The following is a 20,275-nucleotide window of genomic DNA, read 5'->3' as shown; positions in this document are numbered from 1 at the left end:
AGATGGGGGCTGCTTAGGCAAAATAAAAAGAGAGCTGAATGGGTAAGGTGGCCAGGAGTATTTAAGGTCTTCATTTTTATGGGTCGGCAAAGTCAATTAAATAAAGAACAGAACACAGTCGAAAATCAACAAGCTGTGGTGGAAATGACCCAGCAAAAGATAGAGATACTCACTCAACGGTTGAGTGCGAGTGCGTTAGCTCCTTCCTGCTCTCACTCTCACTCACACTCACTCATACTCATTCACAATGGCGATCGGAGTTATCTCGCCCTTTCTCATCTTAGTGGGCGTGGCCTTGCCCTCGATTCCACTTCCCATTTCATTCCTATGAGATCTCACCGTTTTGTCTGAGTAAATTAAAATTGTGTGTAGTTTATTATTAAATGAAGCGCATTTTTGTATTTGTATGTGGACCACCCGTCTGCCTGTCAGTGTGCGTGTGTGTCTGTGTGTGTGTGTGTGACACCAGCAACAGCGGTATTTTTATATAGATAAACATGAATATAATTCGTCGGCCGTCGGTGGGTTAACAATTCTCCGGCCCACCGACGGGCACATAATAATATTAAAATGTTAATTAGCGTATTAATTCAGTTCGGTGCTGAAAGTGTGGGTAGAAGACATCGTGATCTATAGGTTTGTATGCTATGCTCAGATTTTCATTTCTGAAATTCATTTATAAGATAATCTAGAAAAACCTATCTTGTGGCTACATGGTTTAAAAAGTATTTAAAATATAGAGTACCTACATAAGAAAGCTATGTATATAAGCATATGCAATACAGCTTGCGAATTAAAAACATTTCACAAATTTATATTACACTATGTAAGACTAGAATATTTTCATTATACGAGTATTACGATTTTACAACTTGTTAATTTTCCACATTTATATGAAAGTGAGAAAATACTTCTACGTTAACGTATAGTTTCTCGTTTACATTTATAGCTCTCATTTATCGCCAGCGCAATTTTTAATTATTTAAATGAATAAGGCCAACGAAAAAAGCTGCCAGCTTCGTCTCAATATTTATAGCTTTTTAAACAAATAAACGGCATTCGCAGTCGACAAAAAGGCCACCCACAATCCAGCGACCCAGGGAAAAAGCCATGAAAATGCACTCAGCCGCAAGGAAGCTGTGGGCGAGAAAGAGACGAAAGCAGGTGCAAGCGAGAGAGAGGACAGCAAGAGTGCCAGGATAAGTTCCCGTTTCAGTCCCAGGCTCCAATCCGAATCCGAAATAGTTGATTTTAATGATGTACATAATAAAATTCCCATTCGTTTTGTGCCAATGCCACTGCGTTCCAGTCTGCATTTCATGTTTACACTGATTGTGGAACGCTCTTGTGGGCGAGAAAGAGACACATCGCTATGCGCGAGCGAGACAAGCGCATACGCCGCTCTCACTCGCACTCGTTAGAGGTGATGCTGCGAGTGGAATCGGAATGCGGAGAGGGTTGAACGTCGTACCCCCAACCAAAAACCGAAACTCAATCTGAAACAGAAACTGAAACTGAAACTGAGATTGTGCGACGGCGGGCCAGTCGAGTCAATTTGGAAATCATTCGCTAGTCGTAGGCCTAAGCAAGCGGACACGCGCGGGTCTTCATTCACTTCGACATTTCCCGGCCACGGAGTTATATAGCCATATAGCCTCGTTCTCGTTCAAAATCGCTTATGCCAAGTGTGTAGTTGCTTAAAATCGGAAAACGATTTCGTGCTCGACCGTTTATCAAAATTGGTTTCGTGCTTGTGCTTAAAAAGGATTCAAGATCTTACGATCACGAATATATAACATAACATATTTTGATCGTATCGTGATCGGAAAATATATAAATACTAAAATCTATATCGGAAACTAAAGTGTTGACTCTATAATTAAAAACAATTCAAATACTCAACAAGGAACTTAATAAAGTCTATAAGCAGGATTTTTTGCAAATAAATTGGTAAAAAACTTTGAAAAAGTAAAGGAAATAGCAAACAATTTTTGAAATAGTTGCTATAGAAGCTGCTATTCCACTATTTACAACCAAACTGAAAAACCCAGATCGCTACGATTCGATCTTCTCCGAGTGACGCCCCATCCGTAGACCGATCCCAAGCTGGGTAGTCCATTCCTGAGCATTACGCCGGCGGGTGGCAGCAGCAATCCCTCGCCCACGCCCCCACCGCCCGACGCCAAGGTGGCGGCCAAGCAGCTGGCCCAGAGCTTCCAGCTGTCCGCCAATTCCGCCTTCAACTTGGCCCTTCCGCCGGCCTTCTACCGTGCACCACCGCAGCAGCACCCGGAGTGCCTGGACTACGGCCACGAGGCGCCCGAGATGGATCTGATCAATCCGTATATGCGCCATCACAGCTTTGCGGCCGCCGCCCAGGGAAGTCCTCCGTCGGCGGCGCAACGTCATCATTTGGCGGCGGCCATGAGCAATGGCTTCGCCGATGTCCATGCCCATGCGATGGCCGCGGCGGACTACCAACAACAGTTGGCCGATTACCACAGTGCAGCGGCGGCAGCGGCCGTTTATGCCAACAACAACAATAATAATAACAATAATAGCAGTAACAACAACAACAGCAGTCCACTAATGCTGCTGAAGGCGGCACATGGCGGTGGCCTAAAGGATTCGGACTCGCCCTCGACGACACCGCCACCCGCCTCCTCCAGACTCCATTCCGACTCCTCGCCATCTCCGCGGTACGAGCACAACTCCAGTCCCGGTGTGGACAGTGCCAAGTCGTATGCCTTGAGCCAGAGGAGCAGTGGAGCGGAGGATCCGTGCCAGAACAGCGAATCCGCCAGTCCGCCGCCGCAGGGCCAGAACGACTACAGTCCCGAGAATCTCAGCAGCCAGAGGGCGAAGTTCCAGCATCACCATGGTGTGAATCCACTGGCGTTGCACAATGCCAACCACGTTGGAAACGCCGGAGTTCACAACAATAATAACCACATGGATCACAAGCTCCCGCTGAGTTTTCTCGGTCCCCCGCTGGCCGCTCTTCACTCGATGACCACGGAAATGAAGGGTCAAGGAGTCGGCGGTTCGTCGGCGGCGGCAAATGGCTTGTCCTACGGCCACAGCCCGAACTCGCATCTGATCAGTGATCGCGGATCCGGTGGCAGCTCATCGTCCTCCTCCACCACGACCACGAACACCAACAGCCAGGGTGCACCCAATCCGCACGGCATCGATACCATCCTCTCCAAACCGCCGCCGGTCACATCGGCGGGTCTAAGTGCTTTAACTGGAGGTGAGTAATGGAATGGGTTTTATATGCGCTGACTTGTTTTGTTAGTTAGACGGTGTAACTAGTTAATTAATACAAAGTTTTTCGAGGCAGGAGGTGTTGAATAACTCCATTAAACATATGAATATCATAAAAGAAGGAAAGTTTTCAAAACAAATTTAAAAGAATTATTTGAAAAATTTAACAAGCATTTTAATATATGATATAGATGGTAATAGAAATATGAGCAGAAACTAAAGGTTTTAATTTTTTTTTAAATTTTAATAAAATAAAAATACACTTATCATTTAAGTGTTTGACAAAAGACACAAAACTCATATCTAGTAACTAAATCAATGGAGTAAAGTTTATAAGCTTTTGGAAAATATATAAGATTCATTAAGTATTATTTAAAGATGTAGAGCTTTGTTTGAAAATTAAATCGTTCCCACTCATTTTTATTGTACAATATTTATAAAACAAAGCCACCAGTTATATAATTATCACAATTCTTTCCTTTTTTTTATCCAAAGAAATAATAGTAGTAGCAGTAGTTCAACTGCAATTGGCTACCCCAATTCAGTGCACCAAGGCATTATGCAACACCAAAAAAATAAAAATGAAACACAAATCAATAGATATTATGTATGCAGCAAACTCACACACAGCCAACGAAAAAATAAGATATATTTTAAATGCTTCAAAAACTCGTTTCGCAAACCAAACAGAAATATAAAAAGGCAATCCCCTCGAACAAAAACGACCGAAAATTGTTGTTTTGTTTACGAATCCGGTTTGGCATGATTCCATATGATTCAATAAAAGCCATTCCCCAGCCCACAACCTCCCCCTCCCCCTGTCATTACGCCCCCCTCCCCCGGGTCCATTTACCTAATCAGGGCAATTTGGGATATTGGGTACACCGTTTTCTACGAAGCCCCAAAATGGTTATAATATGCAATTGCAAAATGACCACAAAACGTAATGAGATACGCGTTTTAACGTTAAAAATTGCAGCAATTAGTTGTCAAATTGTTTGTAATTAAATCAAAATGACACACGAAAAACGTGGTCTATATGGGAAATAAATGGAGGTGGGCTTCTGAATCTGTGGCGCTGTCGTTTCACTAAAATGATTTGGTTTTTCAGTCACTCTGCCTCGTATTTTTTTCTTACTTTTTCACTGAAAAATAGACCAATTGTGTGACATGACAGTGGTTTGAAAGGGGGGCGGGGGGCGTGGTCGACAGGGTGCTGACAATTTGCCATAACATTTTTAATTATTTTTAACGAGGGCGTTTATGTGATTTGCTTCGTTTATTTGGTTTCTGCTTTAAACGATTCGGTCACCAGCAACGTAACTCGTTCTTTGACAAATTATTTAATGGCCTGTAATTAATTCGAACAAATTCCGTATTGTGTGCTTGAGTTCGCCATGAGTGGGCAGAAATATTGGCTTAGAACAAATTGAGTGAAATTCTCATGAAAGGGAAGTAAACTTTTGAGAGGATTAGTTAATGGGTTGGGTATATTATTTTGATTATACTCGAGCAATTTATTACCCAGTAGTTTCTACTTATGTCTTAAGCAAGTAAAATAATGACGACTAAAATAATGACATCGAAAAATAAATGAATATGTATACGGAAAATACTTATTTTTGAAGCTAATTGGGCTTGAAATCTATTCAAATAAAAAACTGTCATCTAACTTTATTATTAAAATATACAAGATATTTTAAGTGCAACTTATCAACTACAAAATTCAGTTAGTGGGAGTTTAATGATAAATCTCATTCCATGAATACCAATTAGTAATATAATATAATAGATCATCCTTATTGATTATATTTTCGGTTTTAATATTGAACATTGAATTAAAACAAAAAGGCAGAGTCTCGTGTGGTATTTCTGTTTTGGTTTGAATGAATTTTTGCCATATTCCTGCCAAACCCATTACTAACCATGGATATTCCATTAATTTGTATCCCCCAGCTGGAATTCCCCGCTTCTCGATCGCCGCCGCAGCCGCGGGAATGGCGCAGTATCTTTCGCAGAGCCAAGGAGCGCCATTGAAGACCCATGCTGGACACATAGTGGACCGCACGCACCTGTACTGGCCAGGATTACAGGGACTGGTGGCCAATCCCATAGCGTGGCGCGAACGGCTCTCCAACACGAGTAAGTAGACTGCAGCTTGTTAGCAGACAATCATTAATTTGCAATTGATCCGTGAATCGGGCGCGTAATTTGGTATCGATTGTAAGAGGGCGAGGGCACACCTCGTTGCGATTTCCACTTCCTCTTCAGGAGGCGGGGATCGAATCGAATCAGATCGGTTGAGGGATGGGGGGATCTGGAGATATGGAGAACTGGGGTGCCGGCGAAACCGTTAACAAAGCGCAGCGAATGCCCAACTAATGATCACGGTGATCAGGCGATGGGCTTCTCAAGTGATTACCAATGCGGCTTACAACGGGGGCAAGTTGCATTGTCCGACTCATTAATAAGTGTTGAGGAACCACTTTGACACGATCAGCGGGCTCGGAGAGCTCTCTTTCGGAATGACTCCACACAAAAGTCGATAATGATGGCGATGATGATGCCGGGGATGGGACATGGTATGCCAATCCTCTCCCTTCTTCTTGGCCATATGAAAAATTAATTTACTGAGCGGACGAGCCAGCGAGCAGGCGATTTCTGATTTCTGATCTGGTTACTTCATTATTACATCTATTTATAGGCAGCGCTAAGCTCATTAAGTAATGTGCCACCAGCTCGAAACTCGTTTTCCTTTTCCAACATCCAATTGTTTATTTGTTTAAAAGCCCCTCTTCCACTTCCTCGTCATCATCACCATCACCATCGTCATCGTCATCGGGTTCGCGGTTCGCATTGGCAATTGATTTGATTTAGTGCTGTGGGCTACTGCTGCTGCTGTTCGCCTTTTAATTGCGGCCATGACTGGGCACTAAAGTCTTGGCCCACAACTCGGAAATCGTTCACAATTTTCTTGCATTCATGCGATCGTGAAAAAGGTGGAAAGGTGGAAAGGGGCACCTACAGATTCGTGGCACAGACTCTGTGTTTATGTTTGGCTTGTGTTCGATTTGATTTCTGAAGTGTGTCGTTAGGTGGCGAGGAATTTTTACGCTTTTGGTAGCTCTGTGGGCAACATTAAGCAAATATTGATTTAATTGATTTGCTAAACAGAGCAGCGAATGGTTGGGTACATGGATTGGACGAGCAGACTGGTTAAAGTCAGCAGAAAATTGGGGATTTTAAAAAGTGGTTACATAAAAACATATATATAGATTCATTTACTATTTATATTTCAAAGAAAACATGTATAGGGAAATTAATAAAATAGTATTGTTTTTAAGAAATTTATAATAATTGAATTTAAAAATAATTGAAATAAATTTCTTATTATCTTAATTTCCTAAAATCTTAAAGCTGCTTCTTTATTATTCATTCGCTCTTCCTTACCATACAGAAATCAATACATTTACGCTTGAAAATCGAAGTCAAAATCAGCAAGCCATAAAATAGAATTGAATTTGAAAAACATGTTTCAATTGTCAGTTGCTGTGGCTCATTGTTTCCACATCATTTTTGTTTTGGTTAACTTTGGCCACGTTTAACATTCTCATATTTTCCCTATTTACATAAACATACAACCATTTCTTATATCCATTTTTTATTTATCTGTGTATATACGTATTTATGGCTGCAAAGATGCGACAGCTTGTGGGTCCAGACGCAAAAAACTTTCGTTAGTCGAAAACAAAATGTTTAAGCAGACTGCCTGTACGAGTATATATATATATTTGTATATATATAATGTATATAGAAAGATAAAGGCAGACACAGACGCTGCAAGAATATGTTGCCACATTATTATCTAGCTGAAACAATGGGGGGTGTTTTGTTTAACTTCCCTCCGATTTTCTTCCTTTTTATCCCGAAATGGAGCAGCCGCCCAGCACACATATTTGTATGTATTTGTGTTTATGTGCTTGTAGGCTGTCATGTTAACAAGGGAGAAAGCTTTCTCCGCTCACGGGTGTGTGTGCGTGTGCGCATAAAATGGCCACACACACAAACTCATTTGAATTTGTTCTCCTGCCCTCGGAAGTATGCTATGATTTTTTGTGCTGCAATTTTTCAACACATTTTATTTGTTATTAATAATGCAATTCCATTTGATTAGCTTTTGGGTGGCAATATTTACTCTTTGATTAAGCCCGGCACTTTTTTATTTCATTTGCTTGCATTCCACCTGTTTATGTTTATCAACGCGTTTATTTGTATTGTTCATTATCAATATTTGCCGTGCAATTCATTAATGGAAATTTATTGGCTTTCAATTTACGCTAGTTCATTGCGGAATTTTATTTAATATGATTGAAATGGATTAAGTGGGGCTTACATAATAGTTGATAGTGTGCATGGAAATTGTTCGGTTGACTTATCATATCGTATGTGGTAGGTTAGTTATCGCTGTGCAGATACAACGGATCAATAATATGGGACAATCAAACTGGTAACTTTACTAAGGAACTGATAATGCAATCAGATATATGTTGCAAAATTCTAGCCACTATTTCATACTAAACAGAAGCTCAAGCCACTTTTTACCATATCCTTTTATTCATTAAAAGCGAAATGAAAATAAAGCGTGTAACCGCATCGTGCTAATTAAATAATTAACTTTGGCATAAAAAGTAAATACAGGACGAGAGGAAATGAATCGTAAATTCAGAAGAGGACGGCAACTGAAACCGCAGTCTGCGTTTGACACAATTCATTAAGCTTAATGAAGACAGCAGAAAGAGACGGCACTAGCCTGTCTAGCTGTTGCGTTTAATTAAAATTCAAGTGGCATTTTCTGTGTCATCCCCCCGGAATTCCCCCTCCCCACCCTTCCCTTAGCTCCACGTAAAACTTGTGCTTCAAGCATATAATCGGGCATAAAACAGGCCATAAAACACCGTACAAGACACGAGGGAAAGACAGGGATGGCAGCAGTGGCACTTAATGAGGCAACTTACATACACACATCCATACATACATATACAATCGCACACTACCTGGGGTATATAAAAAAGGTGCGGATTATCCGCCCCAACTGGTGTGTGCGAGGATTTTACTGCTCCACAAGCAGATTGGCATTAACATTTTACAAGATTGTTACATCAACGTGAGAAGAGACGGGAAATGATTTAGGTTGCAGGCACTGGGATTTATAATAAGGACACTCATCTTAAATGGTTAGTAATTCAGCAAGCGAAATGTGCAAAATAAATCATATTGCAAGTAAAAGAAAATGGTTTTTTATATTCAAATGTTTCATAATCTTGTATTTGCAGTTGTAATGAATATTAACATACATCTGATACAAAATGCATATTAAAGACTATTTTCCCCGATTTCCTCAATTGAAAATTTAGACAGACGAACGTCAGTGTTATTATTAAAAGATAATCCCTTGTCCATCAACATTTGGTGTTAACGATTGTCTCGCTAAAGTCATTCCATCCTCAAATCAAATTATCCCGCCTTTCCTCGTCTGTTGCTACATTACACCCGATAATAAATGGCATTTTAATATTTTCAATAAGGGAAACATTTACACAAAACAGCACACGCCCACCTAGAATTTACTTGCCACCCCGCCAAAACAAAAAAAAAGGAATGACCAAAAAATATTAACGCCGTAAAAATATTGGCAGTAAGGAAAAGTAACAAAAATTCGAGTGCTGGGAGGAAAAAGTGCAAATGCAGCGATGCCAACAGGGTGACTTATGCGATTATAGACAACTGCCAGTGCCTCAATCGCAGGGCACAGGGGCGTGCGGAGGGGTCAGGAAAATAAGGGAAAAACAAAAAAAAACAGGCAGCAGGGGCGGACCATTTTCATTTCATTGCATTGCGTTTGAGGGCCGTGACATGAGCAAATAAACGCTTCATATTTGTCGGTTATTTATGAGGGTCCTTGCAGGACGCAGCTGCCAACCGCCAAGGAGCCCAGTCAGTGCGAAAGAGACAGAGACACTTGGGGGGTGGGGGCAAAACGAGATAGCTATACGCAAAGAGAGTAAAAAAATTATCACTGCTACAATTTTTCTTGCAAGGGATTACGCTTGTTACATGGCGAAAGTCCGCGGCAGATACCCTCGAAAAAACCCATCCTCCTTTATTGACAAGTCTTGTTAAGCTCCAGAATTGTCTGCAAAACGAAAAAAAAACAAAAAACGTATAAATTTAATGCCACACACATTTTTATTTGGCAAGGCTTTTCGTTTTCATAACTCGAACAAGGCTGCAAAGTGGTACAGATTGGCAGCTGAGATTGCATTGAAATGGAAAGTGTTAGCTTAAAGCTTAGAAAGTCATTAAATTAATAAATATATATTATACACACTTTTATGAATAATCTAGATATAGATCTATCTAAATATACCCATTTAATATTTTCTACCTTTTTCTTTGTCTTTAATTAGAGCAATTTAACGCATGCCGTTTAATTGCAATGCCATTCTGTAAGGCAACCCACATCCTTCCATCAGATGTAATTTTGCATAGTGCAGGGTCTAACCCGAATAAAAAATATCCTTATCTATATGAAAGCTGTTAGAAATAACCATTTAAATTAATATTTCTGCGCAAATGGCACCAAAGTATCATAAAGGGACACACAGTTTCAACCCAACGTGGACCGAAAAAAGGACCACCCCTTTCGAGGACAACGGCTGTCTGTGGCTTTACCTTTTACCAAAGCCCATTTGCCTGCCGCCGGATGTCCCCTTTTGGGCTCTGCCTTGTGCATATTTAGTTAAATCATTTCACATAATTTGGGATCATTTAATAATGGGGTGACATTAATTGAAAGCACACACACACACACACACACCCTCAACCCACCACCTTCAACTCCACCCACTGCCCTTTTTGTGCCATTCCCACCGCTACCGTTTAATTTTATGACCACCCTCCGTGTCCACTTGACTGACTTTACGAGCCAACAGGGCACGTAGTGCCCCCTGGCAAACCCCCCCGCCTACGACCATGACAATGCCCCTTTGCTGAGGGGGCGTGGCCGTCGAAGGGGCGTTCTGTTTTGGACCACTTGGCTCGCTTTTATTGGCCTCTTGCTGTCGTCGTCGTCGCTTTTGCTAATTGATTTTAATGAAGGCTCCGACGACCCTCGGCGGCAAAAGTTTCCTTCCTCGGGCTCCTTGTACCATAAATTGCTGTGGTCAATTTGGGTTTGTTAATTGGGCAAACGTGTGCATAGGGATCTTTTCAGTCTGCTCCTCGGCACATTCATTTTCTTACCAAATCGTAATCAGAGTGGAATTATTAAACGGCTAGAGAAATTAGTAATAGCTAAACAAAAATATGTTGCATAGGCAAAACCCATTTTGTAAAGAATTAAATATAATTTTTGACTGAGAAACATTTAATTCCTTATTCAGAATGTTCGAATATTTGCTGTTGAATGTTCCAAAATCGAGTTCCGAAATCATTTAATGTTAGTTGACAACCCCCAAACACCTTTTCCAGTGGCATTGTCCCAAAAGTTTCTTCCCAAATTAGCAGCTGTCGCCTCGTAAACAATTAATAAATGTCATAAAACTTTTGTGCCGCAACAAGGAAACCGCTTTACAACCACCCCACGATGCGCTAAACAACTTTGTCCCCGTCTTTACGGTGGCATTATTTAACAATTCATTAAAACAATTTTTGGGGGCGATGTAATGTTTAAATTCTGAGAAATGCTTGTAAACAAGGCACTCAAAGTGTTTCGCCTGCTGCAATTTGAAAAGTTTCGAGACAGTATGAAAAGTGGAGAGAAATTGAACAACTAAATTTTGGGTTTCTGAGTTGCAATTTTGTACACCATTATATGCATATAAAATGACTGAAATTTATTAATATAATTTTTGAATTTTTCCCCCTTTTCAGTGTCCGCCAATCTATCCCAATCGCATCAGCACCACCCATCGAACGACAAGGATGGCAAAAAGAAACACACCCGCCCAACATTCAGTGGTCAGCAGATCTTCGCCCTGGAGAAGACATTCGAGCAAACCAAGTATCTGGCCGGACCAGAGCGTGCCAAGCTCGCCTACGCCTTAGGAATGTCCGAGTCGCAAGTTAAGGTAAGCAAACATGAACGGGAAAACACTTAAATTCGGGGACTCAGACTTTTGGCAAATGCAAATTAAAAACTCATAAAAATGGCGAATGAGGCAATCGACCCGCAGCCAAACCACATAAAAATAGAAAACTGACTCCGCAAAAGGTGAACAGGAGTACGCAGCACTTCGCTTGTTCTGCCCCTGAATTTTCTGACAAATTTGCATTTTTATTGAAAGACAAATCTCGTGGATTTTTCGGCCTTACCCTCGAAATACAAAATGGCGCCAATGGGTCTCAATGGGTCTCAATGGTTCCCATTCTCAGTCCCCTGGGAACGCGTATTAAAGGCTTAGTGCAATATGTTATCCTCCACCATTTTAAAGTTTCCTTTTTTCCAACCACACAACGCCGAAAAAAAAGAAGGAAATGTTATCAACAAATAAATCCTTTGTGTCGTCAAATTTGTTGTCATCAACTTTTGTTGTAATCCGAAACGGGGAAACGCACGTGTCATGGTCGATGGTCCGTGGAGCCGTCGCGTGTCGTTCGGAATTTTGAATCCTTCGCCGCGTATCTGTATCTCAGTTGCGGTGCCCTGTAACTCTCGAATTAGTCGTAATCCAGGCAAGTTAATTGGTTTGCGGTGGGTTAAAAAACATGTTGGCGTTTCGAAAAAGTTAGAAAGGTTTGAAGATTTTAGCGACACAATCTTTACTCTTTAACGGTAAGCTATAGTTTCATATAACTGAATTGAAACAGAAACTTAAAGAATAATTTTAATAAGTGCTGTCGTATGTCAGTTACTTATTAAATATTAAGATGCTAATTAAAAAACATCAAATCAGATGTCCTGCTAAGAGGGACACGTTTGCCCCATTTGCTCGACATCATCTCTTCCAAATGTCCCCCAAAGCAAAAGCGATACCTTTTCTCACCACACAACTGAGTGCAATCAGAAGTGGAAAAGAAATCACGTTTATGATGAGGAAAATGATTAATTGCCAAAGAATGAGGCACAGGACAGACAGGGACAGAGGGAGCGAGGGAACAGAGATAGAGATAGATAGATGAACATTCAGGATTGATGGCTTGAGCTGCAGCTAAATATGCGTCATTTTGTGCTAAGGACTAAACAGGACGAACAGGGAGCGGCGGGCGGAGAATGCGCTGATGACGAGTACAAATGGACAGGGAGATGGATGAAAACTGCAGGATTTCGGGTTGATTTCGGGCCCCAGCATTTTCCACATTTTCCCCATTTTCCCGCCGCTTTCCCCGGACTTTCTCCGCGCTGTCTCAACGCGTCTCTCTCTGATAGACATGCCAAATGACTGCATGACTTTTGGGTGAGTGTAAATTAAATTCTGGACCCGGGATGGCACAAAATGCAGAAGGGACAACGACAACGATGGGCAGCCTGCCAGCTTCATACATATTCAATTAGTGTGCGTGCATGTGTGCCAGTGTGTGTGCCAGTGTGTGTGCCAGTGTGTGTTAGCCAGAGCCAGATGAAAAACAGCCATGACGATGATAGTATGCAAATTGACAAACAAAAAGGCAGAAACTGGACAACAGCCGCCCCCAAAAGCCAAGCCAAATTATGACAGACAGACAAAAGGCAAAGTGGCAAGTGCACTGAGAGAAAAGCTGTGTTTCTAACGAATAAAACTCATTTACAAAATGTAGTAAACAGTTTATGCATTTGTTATCTGGAATAACGTTAGGCACTTTGTTTGAAAATCAAATATCGATGCTGAATTACCAATGTTTCAAAAATCTAAGTTGTTTAGGCAGTTATGATTTTTTTTCATTTTTAAACGATAGGTTATTTTCTTACAGTGCACGTGTTTGACAGTGGGTGGTTGGTCAAATGATCTTGACAAGAATAATTGCGCTGTTATCATAATTAAAACCGTTTTTGGCCACAGACGGCGAACGAGAGAAAGCGACTCCTTTCGTCCTTCGTTTTAGCAATCATTTAATGCAAATGGTCGCCATTTTGTACGCTCTTATGAGCGGGAGACTTCCAATGCCACGCCCCCAACGACTGCGCCCCCCTCTGGTGAATTATAGCGTCTGTGGCCATTATTAATGACAGTCCATGTGTTTGGGGGGCATAGTTAGGAGTTAGGAGGTCCATTCCGAGCAATAAAATTATTGCATGTTTTGTTGTTATAGCTTTTTCGTGATTTTTGCCCGCTCTTCTCCCTGGTTTTGCATAAATGTAATGGCATTTTGGTCCTGATTGTTCAGTCAATGTATGTAAACACTTTGGTCGGGATTGTTTTGCAAATAGTAGGTGGATAGAAGTAATGGCAGCGGGCAGTATAAACAGGCAAAGGAGGAGCTGCCATTTGATGTAATGGGCTTAAAGCCAAAGATAATTTAGGGAATTAATTAAACGTGGGTATGAGCAATTAAGGAAAATGTTCATGTGGGCTTAAATTGTTGAACACATGTCACGCAGCACAGATTATATAAAATGTTAGAAGCATTAATTGCACAAGTAAATGTGTTTGAAAAATAAATATGAAAGATAATCTATAAATATTTAATAGAACTTCATTTAAAGTTGGAGCGCCTTCAATACAAACTTTACAATTTATGACAAGCTTTTAGCAGGGTGTTTGCTATTTACTAATAACAAGAAATCAATTTCCAGGAAAACATAAATATGCATAAAAGAATATGTTTGGGAATTTTACTGAGTGCCAATGGCTACAGATGAAGACAATATTTATTATGGTCTAAAATGGCTATTTATGATCTGTTTCTTTTGATGAGACAAAGATCGGGCCGCATAATTAGCACCGGAATAATGAAAGCTTATGGACCAAATCCGATTCGAGGCGACTGTCAGAAGTGACAGTTTGGCAATGACAATGGGCCACTGCCGAAAACTGTCAGTTCAACGGGCTGACAATGGGCCGGTTCATAAAAACTTATGACAGAAATGGGGAATAACGTCTAATTGATTTCGAGTTTTTTTCTGAGGTGATGAGGAAGAATTCTATTGTGACTGGCTAATGGATTTGATTGTGTGTTAATGAATGGGCTCGACCAGGAATTTACATAAGCGCTGAAGACGATTTCTAGGTTTACCAAACAATTAGTCGAGTATCCCAAAATAAAAAAAAAACCAACCAAAAACGGAATGCACTTTTATGACTCAAGCGCTGAGCTGGCTTCAAGTTTATGGCTACAAAATACAAAATCAAATAAATCACAAACTCACATAAATACGGAGAGCGATCCCCATATAAAGAGCGAGGGCGAGCCGGCTATATGGATACGGAAATTTACGAGCCAGAACTACAAAACACACCAGCTCGCACTGGCTAAAATAAATAAATAAAAATTCTTTGGACCAATAGGAGTGAAAAAAAAAGATAAAAATTGAAAAGTCGAACGAGGTAGGAGCCAACTTGTCAGATGGCGATGTTACCAAAAAGGCCAACTGTATTGGCCATCGGTGTGCGCGGTGTGCATGCGGCCATGTTGTAAATTTTCATGACTTTTAAGTATCCCCCCCATCCCCCGCACAGGACGCGTAAACAAATAAATTTCCAATTTGCCCAAAGAGTCATATATTTCGCTTTGAGGGCACACCACCACACTGCGAAGGTTTGCTTTTGACAACCCGTCCGTTCCTACGAAATTTACATAACATCCTTTTTATCCTTATCTGAGGGCGAGGGCGATGGCTCACCTGACGGATGGCCCAGGAAACGAGGACTCCCGCTGCGGTGCCAAAATGGAATATGTTTTATAACGTTTTCCTTTTGTTTGAGCCCTGTTTCGGTTTTTCGTTACCTTTTTGTGTTTTTGGTTATTTTTGTTTGAAGGTGCTGCTCCTGCCGCAATAAATAAATCCCAATTCGATATCGCAGCGTAACGTGACCAAGTCCAATTGATTGCCACAATATTTGATTGACTTTGACATGTTGGCTGTCATAAATTGAGCTCGGCTCCCTTGACCATCCTCTTGCATCAGCTACTTCTTGGCCATCTATCTATCTATCTATCCTTACCTGTCAAGGCGGCTTCTAAGTTCTTGGCTAATACGCCCGACACGGTGGCCATAAAAGTGATGCAAACAGTTGTGAAATTTCAGCTTGGGACTCCAATGTGGGTGTCCAAAAAATAAGAGCAATAAATGGCTACTGAAATCACCTCACCTTCCTTTAAAAATGTAAAAGGTTTGAGGGAAAAGAACCAAGAATCTTAAAGCTATACGTACTTATTTTCCTTCTTAGTTTGCATTTTCATACTGTCTAGTTTCTGTAATCACTTAAAATTTATGTTATGTTTGAAATTCTAGTTTAAATCGCTCGAATTTTGCGTATCCAAACTAAACATTGCTTTAATAGTCAGCAATCTGTTGTCATTGCAACATCAACTATGCTTTAGTGGGTGCTAGATGACGCAAACACCGACGTTATGATGATGATGATGAAATGGGAAAAGAGACGTGGAAAATCGAGTAGCGTTGGGGGATGAGGGGGGAAAAAAGGAAAATGCCAGCAGCCACTTGCCCCAAGCTCAATTTTCCTCTTTGCCCATGGCTCAGTGGCAAATCCCGTAGCAGCATGGACACAGATGTTACCAAAAAATAATGACCATGAAAAGCAGCCTTAATGATGCCAACTAATGTTGTTGTTGCCGCTGCTGGCTGGCTGTCTGTTGTTTTCCCGAGCACCAAGACACTGGGAAACTCTCGTCTGTGCACTCTCCCTGCGGCTTGTAACACACGGAAAATATTAATCGTATTTTTATTTCGCATAATGTTGCAAATAATAATTACACAAATGTGCAAATGAAGTTGTAAATTATCCTGTATCTGCTTTAATTGCACCTTTGTGCTGTTTGGGTTTCCGCGTTGATTTCGCCATGGGTGTGGGCCAAACACTTAACCAAAACGGTTATGACAGTCTGAAATTGGTAATTAACTTGATCTCTTGATAGGACGTAACTAAACAGAGGTTTTGAGAAATCATTATTGTAAAAATATAAGTAAGTGTTTAATATTCAAGTTTTATAGATCATTTTTTAAGTTTTAAGCTTAAGAACTGTATTAATGTTTCTTAAAAATTATTTTCCAAATTCTGTGGACTCTTAAATTAAGTGCCCATTTATACGCCTTGTTAATGATTCTAACTGCAAACAGCTACCAAAAATCTGCTCCATCATCAGGCAAATGTTGAAATTATGCCGATTTTGAGTTTGAAGGGAGGCAGGCAGCTGAAAGCTGGAAAACGTGCCTGGGACTTGGATGGGTGAATGTGAATCCGCTTTTAAAACAGCCATGGGCGTTGGGGATGGGAAGGTCGAGGAGGATTTTGGCCAACATATGTTGCCACAGAGCGAGGCAAACGAGGCCGGCAAAATGAAGCGCAGCCAAAGACGTTAGTCATGGTTTGTGCATAGTTTTTGCCGCTGAAAACAGTTGCTGCTGCTGTTGCTGATGTTGCTGCTGCTGCTGCGGTTGATGTTGCTTCTGTGCTGTTGCTGCTGGGCAACATTTCGCCATTTGGCTGTCCTGGGCTTAATATTGTCTTAATTGAGGGTTAACCGGCGTTGATGATGCGACTTATGGGCTGTTGCTGGCTCGTTTGCCCCATCCGCAGGGCGACTTAATGACTTTGACAATGTGACTCCCCTAATTACACATGGACAGATTTTTCCGTTTCAACTTAAGCGCAGATAGAAAAAGAGCTAAATGTGGAGTTGGTATTCGCTAATCAAATAGGTACTTACACTCTTCCTCTCCTTTAAATAAGTTTAAGTCCTATAATCACCTGAGATATAGTTCTTTTGAAGCTTTTCTGATTAGGGTCAGCACTAGGATTATATCAATAACATTTTATTTGCCCCTCACTAATGCGTGATTCTTTCTCTGTTTTGTTGCAGGTCTGGTTCCAGAATCGTCGCACCAAGTGGCGCAAACGGCATGCGGCGGAAATGGCCACGGCCAAGAGGAAACAGGACGATATGGGCGGCGATAACGATGGCGATTGCAGCGAGACCATGGACAGCGATAACGAAAGTCTCGATATGGGAGAGTCCCCGGCTCAGAACAAGAGATGTCGCAGCAACAGTTCGGGGTCCTCGCAGCAGCAGCAGCAGGATAACTATCGTCATTAAAACGAATTTACAAACTATGCAAGGACATGGACTCGCAATGAAATGGAATGGAATGGATTGCACTTAGAATAAATTTGAGTGCTCCAGCGCCAGCGCCAGCTAATTAGCTAGAAAGCCCAAGCAAAAGCAGCCAGCCACAAAAGCAGCAGCAGCTAGAAACAATTTCAGCTAAATGATTTGGGTTCAGGTTTTAAGGTTTTGCCACTTTACCGTCTTCTGAAGACTTCATTTCTCCCCTCCAAAAACTCTCTTACTTATTTCCCCACTTTGTTCAATAGGTGTGTAAATATTTATGTTAATTTTTTAATGAATACATTTAACATGAAGCTTAATTAACGCCACTATTTAATAAGCAAATCGAACGGAGTTGAGGCACTGGCACAAAAAAATTAAACTGAATTTATTACATATTGTATGTTTAGTTTCTAATCCTTAACTTTAATGTAATTTCGTGCATTAAAACTGACTTTAGTTTATATAATTAATAAAATATATATACTATTAACTATGCTAACTGAGATTGCGCAACAATATTCACAATATTGATGATACGGGCGCAAAACATGATGATTAACTATTGCGGTAAATTATATGTAAAATGTATTTAAATTAAATTGTAATTTTAATTATTTCAAATTGATAAAAAATAAAATGCAATGAAAATATTAAATTCTGGTTTTAATTTAATGGTTTTTCTGGCTTTAAGCTTTAAATATTAACAAACAACCTACAGAAATTAAAAGTTTATTTATTATTGTAAAATTGAGACTGAGTTTGTGTGTATATCACTGCATTATAAGAATGCATTCCACAGTTTTGATAAATGAAAATCTAGTGGCAAGTGAACAGGTGATTAGGTCCCAACAACAACTACGATTTTAAGGTCCAAAAAGCCGAAGAATTCTGTAGGATTGTACGAAAAAAATCCGATCAGCCTATCCTCCTACAAGGGAATTAAGAATTGATTCTTCTGGCTTAAGACTCATAACAATTACAGACCGGAAATCTGCTTTAGGCACTCCTCGCATGCAGTCAATCCGGTAAGAGAAGTCAGTCAAACGACAATCCGTCAAACGGACAAAGTCAAAAGGATTAACTCGAAAGTATTTCTGGCCAACAAGGTGCAGACAAATGAATTGTGGCAGCGAAAGGAGAGGGCGAAAACGTCACCCAAGAATAAGGGAATGTGTGAAAAGAATCCAACTAAAACCGAAAGATTGATTAACTGTCAATCAAGTGAGCATATGAGTAGAAAACATTGGACAGCCCATGAATGGAATCGAAGCAGGTTGAAGTCGTAGCGAGAGGGGGAGAGTCGAAGGAGTTGGCCAATAACAATAAATATCATTAAATTATGTATGCCCTCCAAGGTGTTATGAATGAATGGGGCAAAAGTCTGAATGCAACAAGTCTGAAATGAAAACTGGCGATGGAAGCGTGAGTAACGAGGGAATAAAGTATCTAAATAATTATACGTGAGATAATGAAATAAAAAAGATACGGATACATTTTCGAACTGCATTTCCCAGTGAAATATGATTCAAAAGTGTGGTCCAGTTGGTAAATCTTTAAATACGAGCTTATACTTATTTTAAGCTCAGAATAAAATGATTAAATTCGTTTGACATGGAGAAGAAAGCACCTAAAAAGTGTTTAAAGTCCATTAAGTTACTTCACGCCGAATTGAGAAAATACCAGAGTGAATACTCGAACATCTAAACCTCCATTGAGCAAATAACTCGATTACAATGGACGGCAACTCCCCAGAGAGCTATTAAACGAAAAAGGGGCTGCACTCCTCCACCAACCAGTCAGCCACGAATGGAAAACTATCCCAACTATTCATGATACACAGACCCACTGAATCGAGACTGGCTAATGACTCCGCAGGCTGACTGTTGCAACTACCGAACTGCCATTGTTGACTCGCTTCTAATGGGGCACCCACATTAATCATGCTTTAGCAGCGAGTGCAATGGCAAACAATCGGTATCGGTAACTCTTTTTGGGGAGGCGGGTCCGTTTAAAACGCCATTAGCATACCGGCGATAATTACCAAGTCGAGCCATTAGCGGCAGCTCAGAAAACAGAAAACAGCCGCCGTATTACGTGATATTCATGGATGAGTCTTAGGATCGTAGATCAAATACCCGAAGAATGGATGGCATTGTACACTCGGCGAATTTCGCCAACTCATTGAGAACCATTGAACCTGGCACGTTTTCCATCGTTTTCCATCGTTTTCCATCGCATAAAAGGCAATCGGATGAACTTCCGCACAGTTCCGGGCAGGTTTTCTCCGGTATTTTCACCATTGTCTTAGTACGCGCCCAAAGTCAACTTCCAGCAATTGACGATCGAGTGTGAATCGCCTTTGAATTGGCCATTTCGAATGAGGTTTACTTTTTCGCCAGCTGCGCAGGCGTCCGCACAGAAAGTCGAACGTGCTCGTTTTTGAGGTTCCTTCTCCTCAGTTTCAAATCGAATCCGATCGGTTTCAGGTAAATCCGGTCTAAGCCGCTTATTGACTCTGAGGTTAATAGAAATTCGGCAAAAAAAGCAAACAATAAACTGTTCCTGTGTGCGAACGTGTCCCTGGTGGACAATTTGTCTTAGGACCTCAGGCCTGCTAATCTGCTCGCTGAAATATTGCAAACTGACTCTGAAACGGGGCTTGCCAATTCGGTTTGTTTGTGTTCCCGGTGTGTCAAATATAATTTGATTAATTGCTTTATTGTTTTCGGCCAGTAGGAGA

The 20,275-nt window shown here is 40.9% G+C and overlaps 1 protein-coding gene across 1 annotated transcript; it reads left to right on the top strand.

The window, feature by feature from the left end:
* The first annotated feature begins 1,523 nt into the window (after window positions 1-1,523).
* LOC6534107 (motor neuron and pancreas homeobox protein 1) lies at window positions 1,524-18,162 on the top strand. The gene is made up of 4 exons (XM_002094757.4): window positions 1,524-3,253; window positions 5,224-5,409; window positions 11,200-11,396; window positions 17,287-18,162. The coding sequence occupies exons 1-4, from the start codon at window positions 2,326-2,328 to the stop codon at window positions 17,518-17,520; spliced, it is 1,545 nt and encodes a 514-aa protein (XP_002094793.2). The 5' UTR covers window positions 1,524-2,325; the 3' UTR covers window positions 17,521-18,162.
* Window positions 18,163-20,275: the final 2,113 nt, after the last annotated feature.

This window comes from Drosophila yakuba, chromosome 3L (genome assembly GCF_016746365.2).
Source record: "Drosophila yakuba strain Tai18E2 chromosome 3L, Prin_Dyak_Tai18E2_2.1, whole genome shotgun sequence".
Classification (NCBI taxonomy): domain Eukaryota; kingdom Metazoa; phylum Arthropoda; class Insecta; order Diptera; family Drosophilidae; genus Drosophila; species Drosophila yakuba.
This window is presented reverse-complemented; position numbering and strand designations above follow the sequence as displayed.

What these genes read in the sequence shown, in the direction of transcription:
- LOC6534107 (XM_002094757.4), top strand. Translation starts at nt 2,326, where the DNA reads ATGGATCTGATCAATCCGTATATGCGCCATCACAGCTTTGCGGCCGCC. An exon ending in TCTAAGTGCTTTAACTGGAG is followed by an intron (nt 3,254 to 5,223) that starts GTGAGTAATGGA and finishes TGTATCCCCCAG; the next exon opens with CTGGAATTCCCCGCTTCTCG. An exon ending in TGTCCGAGTCGCAAGTTAAG is followed by an intron (nt 11,397 to 17,286) that starts GTAAGCAAACAT and finishes GTTTTGTTGCAG; the next exon opens with GTCTGGTTCCAGAATCGTCG.